Here is a 13,511-nt window from a genome sequence, read left to right as displayed (position 1 = left end):
TGAATGGACAAAAGGTTACTGAGGTGTTAGTAGGGTAAATATTAAGTTGTAGATTTGGGTGGTATATTTCATGCATTTTTAGGAAATGCAGAAAGGGATTAATGGTCCCTTATTCTGGTTGTTTAATGAGAGTGTTGTAATAAGAAGGAATCCAAAGGAGTGGACAGAATGCAAAATAATTTGCATTCTGTCCTAACTGACCAAGGTGATTGACCAAGACTAACTTGGTCACTCACCTTTCTTGCTTTCAATCTTTACTACTCACGTAACTGATTATTGCCACTCATCTTGTGCTGTCTCCACAATGCCTTTTTCTTCAAGATTGCATGATTCACTTCTTCAGTCATTCATTTTACACTACCTTATTTAATCTCCTGACCTTTGAATATGCTAAAATATTGTCTCTGCCAAATTGTTCCTGAGGAGGGACCAAGCAGCATTGATTTCCTTCCCAAACGATTCCTCATTCCCTGATATAGTTGCAAACCATCTCCTGAGTTTATCATAATCACCCACCTTATAGTTCCACATATATCCTTTCTCACAGAAGTCCTGATATGTCTAGCCACCACCCAAGTGATCACTTCATGGCCACTCTCACTAACTGGAGGAAGATTTGACATCTTATTTATAATAACATCCTCTGATGAGATAATCAAATTCAAAACCCTCAATCCTCATATATCCTCTGTTACATACTGCCTAAGATAGTAGTCCCTCAAAAACTGAAGATCACCCTTGTCTTATTAGCCAGACCAATTTGCCTATACATTTCCATCTCACCACCCTCCATATTACCAGGTCTATAGTGACACCCCCACCGAATGTTTCATCCTGTCCACCTCACACTATACTGCTTCAAAACCACTGTCATTATTTGCTCTCTGCATCTCCACCTTGTTTGAGCACAACTCCTACTATCATCAACAGCAATCCTCCCTGTCTGTCTTTGTGAAAATGTGAGCTCTATCTAACAATTTCATTCCCCTTATTTGGAATTCTTCTGGCATTCATAAACATACACATTAGTTCATTTCTGGTTCTATAACAAGTCCCACTTCTTGGATAGGACTTCTCCATGCAGGACTTCTTTATATTTCCCTCATCCAGCCATTCCTCTTTATTATCACTGATATTGCACCTCTCTCCGGACCATAAGTGTTATCCCCCACATCCCTGACTATCTTAATCTTTTCCTTGCATACTTACACATCCACTCCAAATCATCATCTACACTTCTCATTCATGTCTTCCTGTCCACCCTGTCTGTCTTGTGTTCTTCCTCTCTCATTTTCTTCACTCATGCCACTAGCCTCTTAATTCACAAGCTCACCTACCCTACGCCTCTTGCTCTCCCACATCATCTTTTTACATTCTCGGTCTTCCATTCACTTCAGGCATTACTTTTTTTTCTTGCAGCAACTGATTCACACCAAATCCATTTAAATGTAGCCCATCTCTTTTATACAGGCTCCATCTTCCCTCAAATTCATTCTGTATGTTTACAAAATGAACTCCTTTCTCCCTCACATAACTCTGCTATAATACCATTAATAATCTTCACTCACTATCTCAACTCATCTTTATCATACCTGGGCAACACGCTTGACTACCTTACCTACCATGTTATCTTTCACACTCCTCAACAGCCTCCTGATATCAATCCATACATTCTCCTTGTTACCAGTCAAATCATTTGTGCCAACCACCACTCAACTCTTTTGTTCACTTACTCTTCATATCCAATGCTTCAATGACTCTGCTCCTTTTACTTCCCAGAAAACAATCCTTGTGCATCTGGTAAGTAGAGGAAAGTATGACTGTGGAAGGATAATGCTAGTTTATCATTGTGGCAGATTGGTAACTGATGCAAAGGATATTGTAAGTATTCAATGAGCAGCTTATCAGGGTATTTCATTTTGGAAAAGGCAATATCATTTGAAACTGGATTGTAGTAGGTATGGTGCAGGTGGGACTAATGGTGAATGAGCAAGAGGTATGTGAGAAATTACACATAAACTTGATGTTATCTTAGCTGTAAGATTTGACAAATTTATAACTGCATGTCTTGAAGAATGCTCCAGAGAATTAACGGAACCCTTAGCACATCTGTTTAACATGAGTCTTGCAATAGGGCAAGTCCCAAAGGAGTGGAAAGAGTGTGAAATTGTTTGGGGGGGGGGGGGGGGGGGTAAGACTGAGGCTATAAGTTAAAGGCCAATAAATATGTCTGTGGTTTTGGTTAAGGTGTTGGAGAGGTTAATGAGGACTCTGATTTTGAATTGGGTTGATAATAATAGTATTCTTTATGATTGTTCACATTCATATAATTGTTTGCAATGTTCGGCTGGTGTAAAAATAGTAAGAAAATAATCTTACCCCACATTTTTTTTTATTTAAAAAAAAAAAGGAAATGCCATTGTGAATAAAATTCGGTTCTGTAAAGATCATGTTCTATGAAAATATTACATGCTTGAAAACAAATACATTTAGTATTAGTATTACTTCCAGGCCTCCATGTAGTCCTAGGCCCATTACTGGAGGTTGAACACTCACAGGCCACAATATTATCATACCTTGTCTTGGAAGACATTCAGTATTGGAGCATTCACCACCTGTTATGCAAAAAAAAAAAAAAAAAAAAAAAAAAAATATTTTCACTTCCTTACTCACATGATCTTTGTATAGTTTCAGGGATGACCTCTCATTCTCACATCACCCATTTTCCTATGCAATGATTCCCCTTTATCAATCTGATAGGTTCCTCTCAACAATTTATACATCTCAAACATACTGTCCCCACCCCCTATCTACTGAGCTTTGAAGACTACATTCTATATTTCAGTCTTGAGATAGCCAGTTATTTGGTAGTGCACTCTCTCTCTCTCCATTGTTTTTCTATTGTCCGTGTAGCCAGGTGACCAGATCTGTGTATAGAAATCCAAGTAAAGCCTAATGAGTGCTTTATATAGTGGAACTATCACCTCCTTATCCATAAATGTTAGCATTATTGCAGCAATTTTCTTGGCAATTCTTACAACTGTACAGATTTGGTCACATGGTTTCAAAAGGTGAAAATATGTTGGAAAGGGTCCAGAGGTGATTAACCATGGTGGTTGCAGGTTTCTGGAATGTTGAGTATCAAGAAAGGTTGAGAAAATGCAGTTTGCAGAGCGGAAAGGGGAGATATGATATACGGCGGGGGGGGGAGGGAAATTGTGATAAAAGTTGATAAAAAATCAACTAACCTTTATTGAGGTCTCATCAAAGTTGTTGATAAAAGTTATCTTCTTATATATATATTCTAAAAGAAAAAGAACTTTAACCCCCATGTTTCATCAAATTACAATTTGATGAAACATGGGGGTTAAAGAGTTTTAAGATATGTTCTTTCTTGTGGATATATCAGTTGGTTTAATATCATTTTTGTTCTAGGTGATTATCAGAGCTTTCCATCCCCCCCCCCCTCCAATCCCTAATATGACTAAGACTTTATAAGGCAGAACACCAGAATTATATAACTATTTTAATTAACAACATGACATTTCATCCTAATTGCACAGGATCTCTTCAGGTGTAAACATATAAACTAGAAACTAGTTGACAAAGTAGTAAGGACCAACAAAGGTGACAACTAATATGCAGTTATAGAAGAGACAGGTGTTATTTTAAAATATTTTTCATGTTTTTCTCATATTTCTAAATGTTATCATCTTATTCTGGTGTACTGCCTTATAAACTTTTAGTCACATATCATGAACTGGCAAAGTCTGCATACTTATGTTCTTTTATTTGTCTACATTCTTGTCTAAACCTTTATCCAAGTGTAAGCAAACAAAGTTTGCCTCTTCACTCTGAAGTATCTTTATAGGCAAACTTCACTAGACTACTTGTATATACTGACTGATTACTTCACATCATTTACTTGAGTATCCCATAATGCAAAGCAAACTTCCTTTCAGAAGTGTATATTGGGTCACTAACCAGACTGATTTTGACCTTTATTGAGGTCTCATCAGTAGAAGCCAGACCCAAAAGAGATACCAAAGTTGAATTTCTTTGCTTGTTTGTTGACTTTGTTTGCTTCATCATCATCAATCCTTATCCATCCACTGCTGGACGATGATCTCCTCCATCTTTTTTTATGTTTCTCTGTCTCTGCCCCATAATCTCCAATAATTTTCATTGAATGATGTAGTTCATCTTTTCACCTTGCTGATGGCCTACCATGTCCTCTTGAACTTTCTCGTGCTTGCCATTCTGTACAAATTGTTCTCCAGTGGTTATCTCCCTGTCTTGTGATGTTTCCTGCCCATTTCCATTTTTTCGCTTTTATTTCTTTAATGATGTCTTAATCTTGCTTGCTTATACTTGGATAAAAGACTAAACAAGAATATAATTTCTTGGCAAGTTTAATTTCATTTCTAACCATGTGAGAAAACGTTCTACAACTGTCTCTTATCTGATTAATAGTAAGGTGATATACCTATATGAGCCTCTGTAGACAAAAGTATAGACAAAGCCCTTTGATCAGAAAGACCTGGGTTTGATTCCTGTCCATGATGTGAGCTTTATCAGGTCTCTTTCGACTAAAGGTGAGTTAGCTGATCTCATACGGAGGTAGAAGGTTTTTCACCCAGAAACTTGTCCCTCAGAACAGGCAAACCAGCCTGTGAACACACATCGATCTACAGTCATAAAATACATAGTTAATCCCTCATTACGGAGGTCTCAACCAGTCCTAAGGGACGGTGGAGGAAAGGGAGAACCCCACACATATAAAAACAAAAGTATGACTTCTGCATTAATTCAACCTTTGTATCTCTTCTAGGTCTGATTCCCATTGATGAGACCCCAATAACGGTCAGAACTGTTAAAAAAAAGTCTTCTTAGTGACTTTTCCATAATGCATAGCAATATACATTTCTGAATGGAAGTGGGTTTTGCATTATGGGATACTAAGGCTGATGTGAAGTCATTAGTCTATATACAAGTAGCCTAGTTGCGAAGATACTTCACACACAAACTTTGTTTGCTTACACTTGGATAAAGGATTAAACAAGAATATAAGTTTCTGGCAAGTTTAATTTCAGGTAAGATGATGAACTCCATAATTTTAATTTCCTTGATATGCTTATTTTGGCCTGCTTTTTTATACTTTTCATCATCATCATCATCATACGTATCAAGGATTTAGGCCTAGTATGGCCTGTTCCGGCCTTAGAAGTCATCGTTGAATCGTTTAAGAGGACGTCCTGGTTTTCTTTTTCCTAATGGCTTGTTTTGGTAATCTTTCTGTTTTCATTCTTTGAACGTGTTCCTTCCATTTATGTTTATATTTTTTAATTTTTTCAATTACTGGTTCTTGGTTTAATTCTTTCATAATATCTTCGTTTCTTTTGTGATTGATCAAATAGGGTATACTTTGCAGTTTTTCTCATAAACTTCATTTCTGCTGTTGTTAATCTTTGTTTGTCTTTTTGTTTTATTGTCCAGATTTCGCTTCCATACATTAAGACCGGTAGGGCTAATGTATTGTATACTTTTAGCCTGGTTTGTTTTTGAACTAGGTTTGGTTTAAATATAGAGTTAATTACTCCTGTTATTTTTAAATATTTTGCAATTTTTATGTTTATATCTTTTTCATTTTCATAAGTGATCATACATCCTAGGTAATTAAATGAATTCACCTGTTCTAAGATCTTGTTATCTAATATTATTTTAGTTCTTGCTGGATCTTGTCCTTTAAAGGCCATAGTTTTTGATTTTTCTGTTGATATTATCATACCATAATCTTTGGATATCTCATTTAGATTTAAAATAGCTTTCTGTAAGTTATCTTCAGAATTTGTAATTATTATTTGGTCGTCTGCAAAGAGGAGAGTGTTTAAGTTAACTGTAGGTGAAAGTTTAATTCCTTGATGTAAATTTTTACTCCATTTTATTATTATTTCATTTAAGTAGATATTAAAAAGAGTTGCTGAGAGGGGACATCCCTGTCGGACCCCTTGGTTTATCTCTCTTGTATATGATAGCTCGTGATTTAATCTTATTTGTATTTGATTATTTTCATATATACTTGTGACAGCTTTTAGGATATTATTTGGTATTTGTCTTTCTTTTAATATGTTAAATAATATGTTTCTTTTAACTTTGTCAAATGCTTTTTCAAAGTCAATAAATGCAATATGTGTTTCTAAATTATATTCTCTTCTTTTCTCTATTATTAATTTTAGGCAGAAGGCTGGGTCTATACATGATCGTCCTTTTCTAAATCCATTTTGTACCTCTAGAATAAAGTTTTCGGAATATTTCATTAGTTTGTTATTTAAAATTCTGCTATATATTTTGTAACATGAATTTAGTATACTGATACCTCTATAGTTTTTAGGGTCATCTCTATTACCTTTCTTAAAGATAGGAATCACAATTGCTTTTTTCCATTCTATTGGGGGGATACCAGTTGAGTAAATTTTATTTAAAAATAATAAGAGTCTTCCTTTGAATCTTGTTCCTGCATATTTATATAGTTCTGAACCTAGCTTATCTTCTCCAGGTGATTTTCCGTTTCTTGTTTCTTTCAGGCTGATTTCTAATTCTTCTTCAGTTATTTCCTTTTCATTTTCGTTAATTGTTTGCCAGTTGTCTTTTTTAAAATATTTGTCTGTCCACAGTTCTGTGTAGTAATTTAGAAATTCTTCTAATTCAATTCAGTGTTTAATTTTATGTTTTCTTTGGTATCTGCATTTAGGTGTTTCAAAATCTTATATACATTGGGTCTTATTTTATATAAATCATGTTCTAAATTAGAAACAAATTTATTCCATGATTCTCTGTCTTTTTCTGACTTCTCTTTTAGCTATGGCTCTTATTCTTTTATATTCTATTTCATCTTCTAATCTTTTACTGCTTAACCATTTGTGATAGGCTTCTTTTTTCTTTTTGATTATTTCTTTGATTGTATCATCCCAGATCTTCAGTTTTTTTCTTTTATTGAATTTTTTGGTCTTTCCTAAGCTTTCATTTGCTGCTGCATTTAGTATCGTTTTTATATTAAGCCATTCTATTTCTATTTCTTCATTTTGTTTTATTTTATCTAGATACTGGTTAATTCTTTGTTCATATAGCCATTGTACATTTGTGTCATTCAATAGTCTAGTTTTATAAACAAATGTTTCAATTTTTCTTTCTGTTCTTGTTACTTGTAGCCATTTAGGTGGTAATCTTAATTTTATTTTAACAAGGAAGTGGTCACTGCTTATTTCATATCCTCTGTGAACTCTAACATCTAGTGAAAATTTTGATTTTTTTTCATTTAATATGAAGTAATCTAATATTGATTTCCATCCTCTTGCTGCCCAAGTATATTTATGTATGTCTTTATGTTTATAGAAGGAATTCATTATTTTCATGCAACTGATAATTACTATAATTCATCCTGTGCTGCCTCCACAGTATCTTCTTCCAAATTTTGTAATTAATTCCTTCATTCATCTATTTGACATCTACCTTATTCATTCTTTTGACCTTCTGAACACATTCACACTTGGATGTTGTGAAATATCTCTTGGTCAGTGCCCAAGCAGCATTTATTTCCTTCCTGCTGAAGTCTTCATTCCATGCTATAGCTCCAAGCTGCCTCTTGAGCTTCTCATTATCACTGGCCTTCTACTTCCAGTGTGACATCTCATTTGTGATTACATGTTCCGATGAAATGATTAGATTTTAAGATTATTAATTCTTTTGTGTCCTCCCTTACAGGGTGTTCGGGATAAATTTGACAGTTTCGTAAGGAAAAAGAAAATCTTCTTTGTATCTATTAAATTTAATGAATTGACAAAAAAACATTACAGGCAGAGTTAATTACAATACTATCAACAAGATTTACTCAAAATAACCACCATTAGCATCGATCACAGCTTCAATTCTGCTTCGGAACCTCGAACAAGCTGATGCTACAGTCTCCCTGGGAAGGGCCGCAAAAACTGTTTTAATTTTATCCATTAACTTGGCTTTTGTATTACTGGAAGTGCGATTGGTGTCTTTTTCAACTGCGCCCCATACAAAATAATCCATGGGGTTAAGGTCTGGGGAGTTTGGAGGCCAAACATTTGGACTGGTGAAGTCGTAGAAATTTTCAGACAACCATTTTTGACTTTTCCCAGAGGTGTGGCAAGGGGCCGAATCCTGCTACGGCCTACCATTGGCTACCCTTGTTATCCAGGGCTTGACTACAGTTAGCAACTCCACGAACAAAGCCCGAATTCCAATGCCAGGGTTCTTCAACACCTGTTCCTGCAGATTTGCGAGGAATTCTGCTGTACGAACGCAATCAGATCGTCTGCTAGGGATCTTTCTTCTTGCTACATCCTCGTAGTCACCATTGCAAGTCTCTAGTTCATGCCTGATTGTTTTTACTGTATTCAGGGAGCATTGGGCAGCAGTCGTAATATCCTTATTTTGATGGCAGGCACGAATCATCATGATACAAGTTATTCTCTTCCATGATTCAGGTGGGTTCCAGCTATCCATCCTTTCTGACATCTTGTATATGAATGAAGAAGGGTCCAACCTTTTAAATGAAGAGAAGTGTGTGTTAATACATGTAACTTACGGAAAAATATAATTAATTATAAATATGTCAAATTTATCCCGAACACCCTGTATATGCTGCCTAAGATAGTTGTCTCTACAGAACTTAATAAATTAATTTTCTTAATACCCAAATGTTGTTTCTTCATTCCCATCTATATTACCATAATTAAAATCAACAATAATGATCACCCTTCCCTTGTTCACTAACCCAAATTACTTATACACTTTCTTCATAATCACCCTCCACATTCCCTTGCCTACAGCAACATCTGACTAAATATTTTTTCCTATCAATCTTTCCCACTTTGTGCAGACAATTTTGCTGCTGTCTTATTATTATTATTATTATTTTTTTTTTTTTTTTGTCCTGTGATAGAGATAAATGAGCTGGAGGAAACATGCAATGAACATAATGACCTTGTAGTTAATTGCTTCAATCATAATTACAGTCAAACAATTCTCTCTCTCAGAAAGATAGCCTCCTGTTCTTAAATTTTCTGTGTAGAATGCATTTCTTCTTAACCGTATAACCTTTGGAGTGAATTATTATTGTAAAAATTATGATTATTATGTGACACCTCCAAGGACTCATCACAGGCGAGAACTCTCACCATCTACAGTACTTAATCCTCTATCTACATAACTGTCCCATAATCTGCCATCTAAAAAATTTTATACTTTGATTTTATATAAAAACATATAATTTATATATATATATATATATATATATTTTTTTTTTTTTTTTTTTGTTTTGGCAAATTTATTTCCAATCAGGACGATATCAAGTTGGAGTTGCTTCTTTAAATGGAGAGCTGTATGCTGTTGGAGGCTGTGATTCATGGAGCTGCCTGAACTCTGTGGAGAAATACAATCCTAATACTGATATATGGACTATGATGGCACCACTTCATACAGCAAGGAGAGGCTGTGGAGTTGCTGTTTACAATGGTAAATCAGTCTTTGTTAATGTTACTTTAATGCACAATGATAGTGGAACTTGATCACAATGAAGAGTAAAATTTTTCTGTTTTCTTTTAAGTGACTTATCAATTCAGATATTTTTTTTTAAAGATAAATCATTGAGCATTTTTGTTTGTTAATATTAATGCAGTTGAATCTCTTTTGTATTATTAGAACTGGGGATTTAAAAATACCTGCATCTGTTGATCATCATACTGAAAACTTGTGTTTTATACAAACATGCTTAACGCTTTGAGTCCTAGACATACTGTGACTTAAAGTCCTATCAGTGTATATTTACATCGATAGGACTCCAAGTGTTAATGCAAAATAATACAGCACACAATATGTGTACCTACTTCTGCTACCTTAATTGTCTCCAATATTTTAAACACTGCTATATTAATTGTTGGAATAATAAAAGTGTCTTATTATCAACATCTTTAAGTATTTAAATGCAGTTGATTATAAATCTATCATATTACTATGCATAGAAATTAAATAAAAGCATTGTCAAGATTATCAACCTATTGGCCTCATTGGCTGCATAGTTAATGTTCCCTCTCTTCAGCCAGCAGGTTGTGAGTTCAAATCCTGTTGTGGTTTTCTTTAGGTGGGAGATGAATTGCATCTCCTAGTGTAAGCCTGCTTACTGTAGGCCTGAAGAAGCTTGAAAAAGTTCCACATTTTCTCTCTCTCTCTCTCACTCTTACAGAGATCTACAAAAATATATACAGATAATATGTATGCAAACATAAGTTTGTGTGGTTTAGCAGTTCTGTGGGAAGTTTTTGGTGTTGAGACCACATTATGATGTAACTAAAGATTTAATAAAATTAAGGAATTAAAAGCCTACAATTAAAACCCTACAAAAACCCTGATGATATAAGACTTACATCATCAGGGGAACTGGTACAGAAAAGTTTTATACAAAAAAAAAGCCTACTAACAGTTAATTACACATATTAGATGTTTTGATAACTTTACAACTCTTACATATAATTGATAAACCAGAATACGAACGGTAAATTCATTACTTATGCATGTTGAAACATTGCTAGTTGTTGCTATCACGTTCTGTGGTATCACGCATGTTATATCCTGAGTCCATGGCAGTTAAATTTTTGATGAAAGCAGACCATTCTTGATGTAGAATTAAGAATTGATTTTGATTGCATTGTGTAAAGATTCTAAGCATTTGCAAGGCTTCTTTAAATTTTCTTGTAGAACAGTTACGATCAATATATGACATTCTTGTTTGATGGCCTGTGGTAGTTGTGTGGAATGCTAGGCCTGATTTATGCTCTCTTCTTTTTTCGACATCTTTTACGTGTTCAGACATGCAGATCTCTCCTGACCTTCTTGTCTAGCCTACATAAAATGCCACATTGAGCAATGAACCTCATAAATGCCTGTTTTTTTCATAGGGTGATGTGTAGGTTTTGGTGTATGTAAGAATCTTGCAATTTTTTTGTAAAGGTAAAAAAGCCACTTTTATGTTGTACTCACTTAGCAACACAGCCACTTTGTATGTGACATTCTTGATGTAAGGCAGCGTGATTGCATTCTTGAAATCTTGTTTAAGTAAGGGAGTTGCAGGAGATGTATTAAGAATTTTTCTGATCGTCTTGGATTCGCAACCATTGAGTGCAAGGTTCTGCTTCAGATAGTGCTATGTAATGGATGATAGTGTGAAGCTGCATTTAAAAATCTTTGCGTTGTGGTAGGTTTTATATGTATGGAAAAGGATAACCTTTTTTTGTTGTGCTGTTCTAGTTCAAGGGTGAATTTTATATTGGGATGGAATGTAAGTTGTTTAGATAATCTTTGAAAGTAATAAACTCATCCATTGTTTCTGACCAAATAAAAATATCATCGATGTAACATAATCAAATTTTTGGTTTCTTCTGATAGTTTTTTAATGCATTACTTTTGAAATTTTTCATAAACAGGTTGGCTTTAGCTGGAGAAAGGGGGGAACCTATGGCATGTCCTTCTTTTTGTTCCCAATATTTGTCTTGAAATATGAAAAAAAGTGTTGTCCATATAGTGTTTGAATAGTCCTACAGTGTCTGGTGGGAAAAGGTTTACAAAGTAGATCCACTGTGTCATTTCTGGGTATGATGGTGAAGAGACTGACTACATCTAAACTTGCTAAAATGTCTGAAGGTTCTTTATTTATATCCTTTACCTTTTCAATAAAATGTAAACTATTTTTTACAAATGATTCTGTTTTTCTTATATGGAGTGAGGTCAGGGAATCTCTCCCATCCACATTACATATCCTATACTTAAAAAAAAACACAAAAGACGCAATTAAATATAACAATTTTGGTGAATCAAGCATCTCAGATCATGCTCTCAACACCCTACACCAAATTGATTGGAAAAGTACTTGCTCTTTACATCATACAAAAAAAGCTGGTATGAAAGAAAATTTAAAGAAGCCTGTGAAATTCTGATTAACCACCCTAATCTTAAGAATAATGGTGGCATAAAAATTCCAAGAATTTTGGTGGTACATATTCAGCCTACTTAGTTTCCGGCATACTTCAGGACTTGAAGCAATTTTCAGCTTGTATTGGAAACTATTCCATACCAATTGGTTGAAATTTATATGTATAATCGCATAGTTTATATATATATATATATATATATATATATATATATAAACATGATGTTGCTCTCCAGCCCAATTTAATTTTGTAACCTAATAGATAATTATAATAATAATAGGACTCTAGCTTTGATGTAGTAAAGAAATATTCCAGATGATGACCTTGATATGAAGGTCAAAACGTCGAGTGTTCGTTTTGGTTTATATTAAACTAAAGTTTTGTTCTGACACAGTAGTTGTCTCCATAATTTTTCATAATGTAGTGTAATGTCTCCTATCTACAATTGGCCATAACGAAATATCCTTTTGTGTATTTTTGGCCCACCATAAATTCTTGGGACTAACTGATGTTTTGATGATAAAGATTTTTTTTTTATTCTTCTGGCCAATTAACCAATGATAAAGAGTTTTTTAATGCTTCTGGCCAAATAGGTAACTTTTTGATCAAGTCATTGGTTTTATTATGTGTGCCATGTGGGATCCCTTTCTAAGGATAAACAGGTATTGGAATCTTCTGGTTTATCAATTATATGTAACAGTTGTGAAGTTATCAAAACAGCTAATATTCATAGTAAAGAATTTATAGAGACACAACACACACACATTAGAATAATCACTTTACTAAGCAAGTAACAATCAATGTTTCGACATCCGTATTGAGATCATCATCAGGAACATATACATATGTACAATATACAAACTACATGCTGCTGCACTATACAAAAGTAAAATTAATCTAAATGATTGTTAATCATTTATCCTAGCCTGACCTCTGGTGAGGGGGAAAATAAAAACGGAACTACATTAAACAATTTCTATAGTCCTTTCGTATTGAGATTTTCTTCTGTCTGGGTTTGTTCTGGTTGCTATATGGGTTGAAGATGGGTCCTCCATATTCTTGGAATAATTAATACATCATTTTTATTCCGATTTGGATGATGTTTCAGTATTTCACAAGCTTCTTTGAATTTTCTTTCAAACCAGGTTTTGGTGCAGTGTAGGGACTTAGTGCCTTTCCAGTCAATTCTGTGACATGTTTGGAGTGTGTTGATAGGCCTGTTTTACCATGTAGCATTTGTTGAAAATTTATTTATCACTAGGTTAGACTATAATAGATTTAGTTTAATCCTTTATCCCAGTGAGAGCAAACAAAGTTTGCGCCTGAAAATATCTTCAGGACTAAATAGTACAACACTATATTTAGTCCTGAAGATATTTTCAGGCGCAAACTTTGTTTGCTCTCACTGGGATAAAGGATTAAACTAAATCTATTATTATGTAGCATTTGTGTTTATCTTTTCTGATTGGGACGGTGCATCCTGTTTTTCCCTATTATGTT

The 13,511-nt window shown here is 34.3% G+C and overlaps 1 protein-coding gene across 1 annotated transcript in view; it reads left to right on the top strand.

Annotated features, from left to right (window-relative positions):
• The window catches only part of LOC150110685 (influenza virus NS1A-binding protein homolog), a 281,744-nt gene that overhangs the window by 255,218 nt on the left and 13,015 nt on the right, over positions 1 to 13,511 (top strand). The window contains exon 11 of the mRNA XM_090404830.1: positions 9,370 to 9,543. Coding sequence (XP_090260956.1) covers positions 9,370 to 9,543 — 174 coding nt within the window. The remainder of the gene's footprint in view (positions 1 to 9,369; positions 9,544 to 13,511) is intronic.

The sequence above is a fragment of the Typopeltis vanoorti genome, chromosome 1 (assembly GCF_054136105.1).
Source record: "Typopeltis vanoorti isolate ZY-2024b chromosome 1, IOZ_Tvanoo_1.0, whole genome shotgun sequence".
NCBI classification, from domain to species: Eukaryota; Metazoa; Arthropoda; class Arachnida; order Uropygi; family Thelyphonidae; genus Typopeltis; species Typopeltis vanoorti.
Note: the sequence above shows the minus strand (reverse complement) of the source record. Positions and strands in the feature narration are given on the sequence as shown.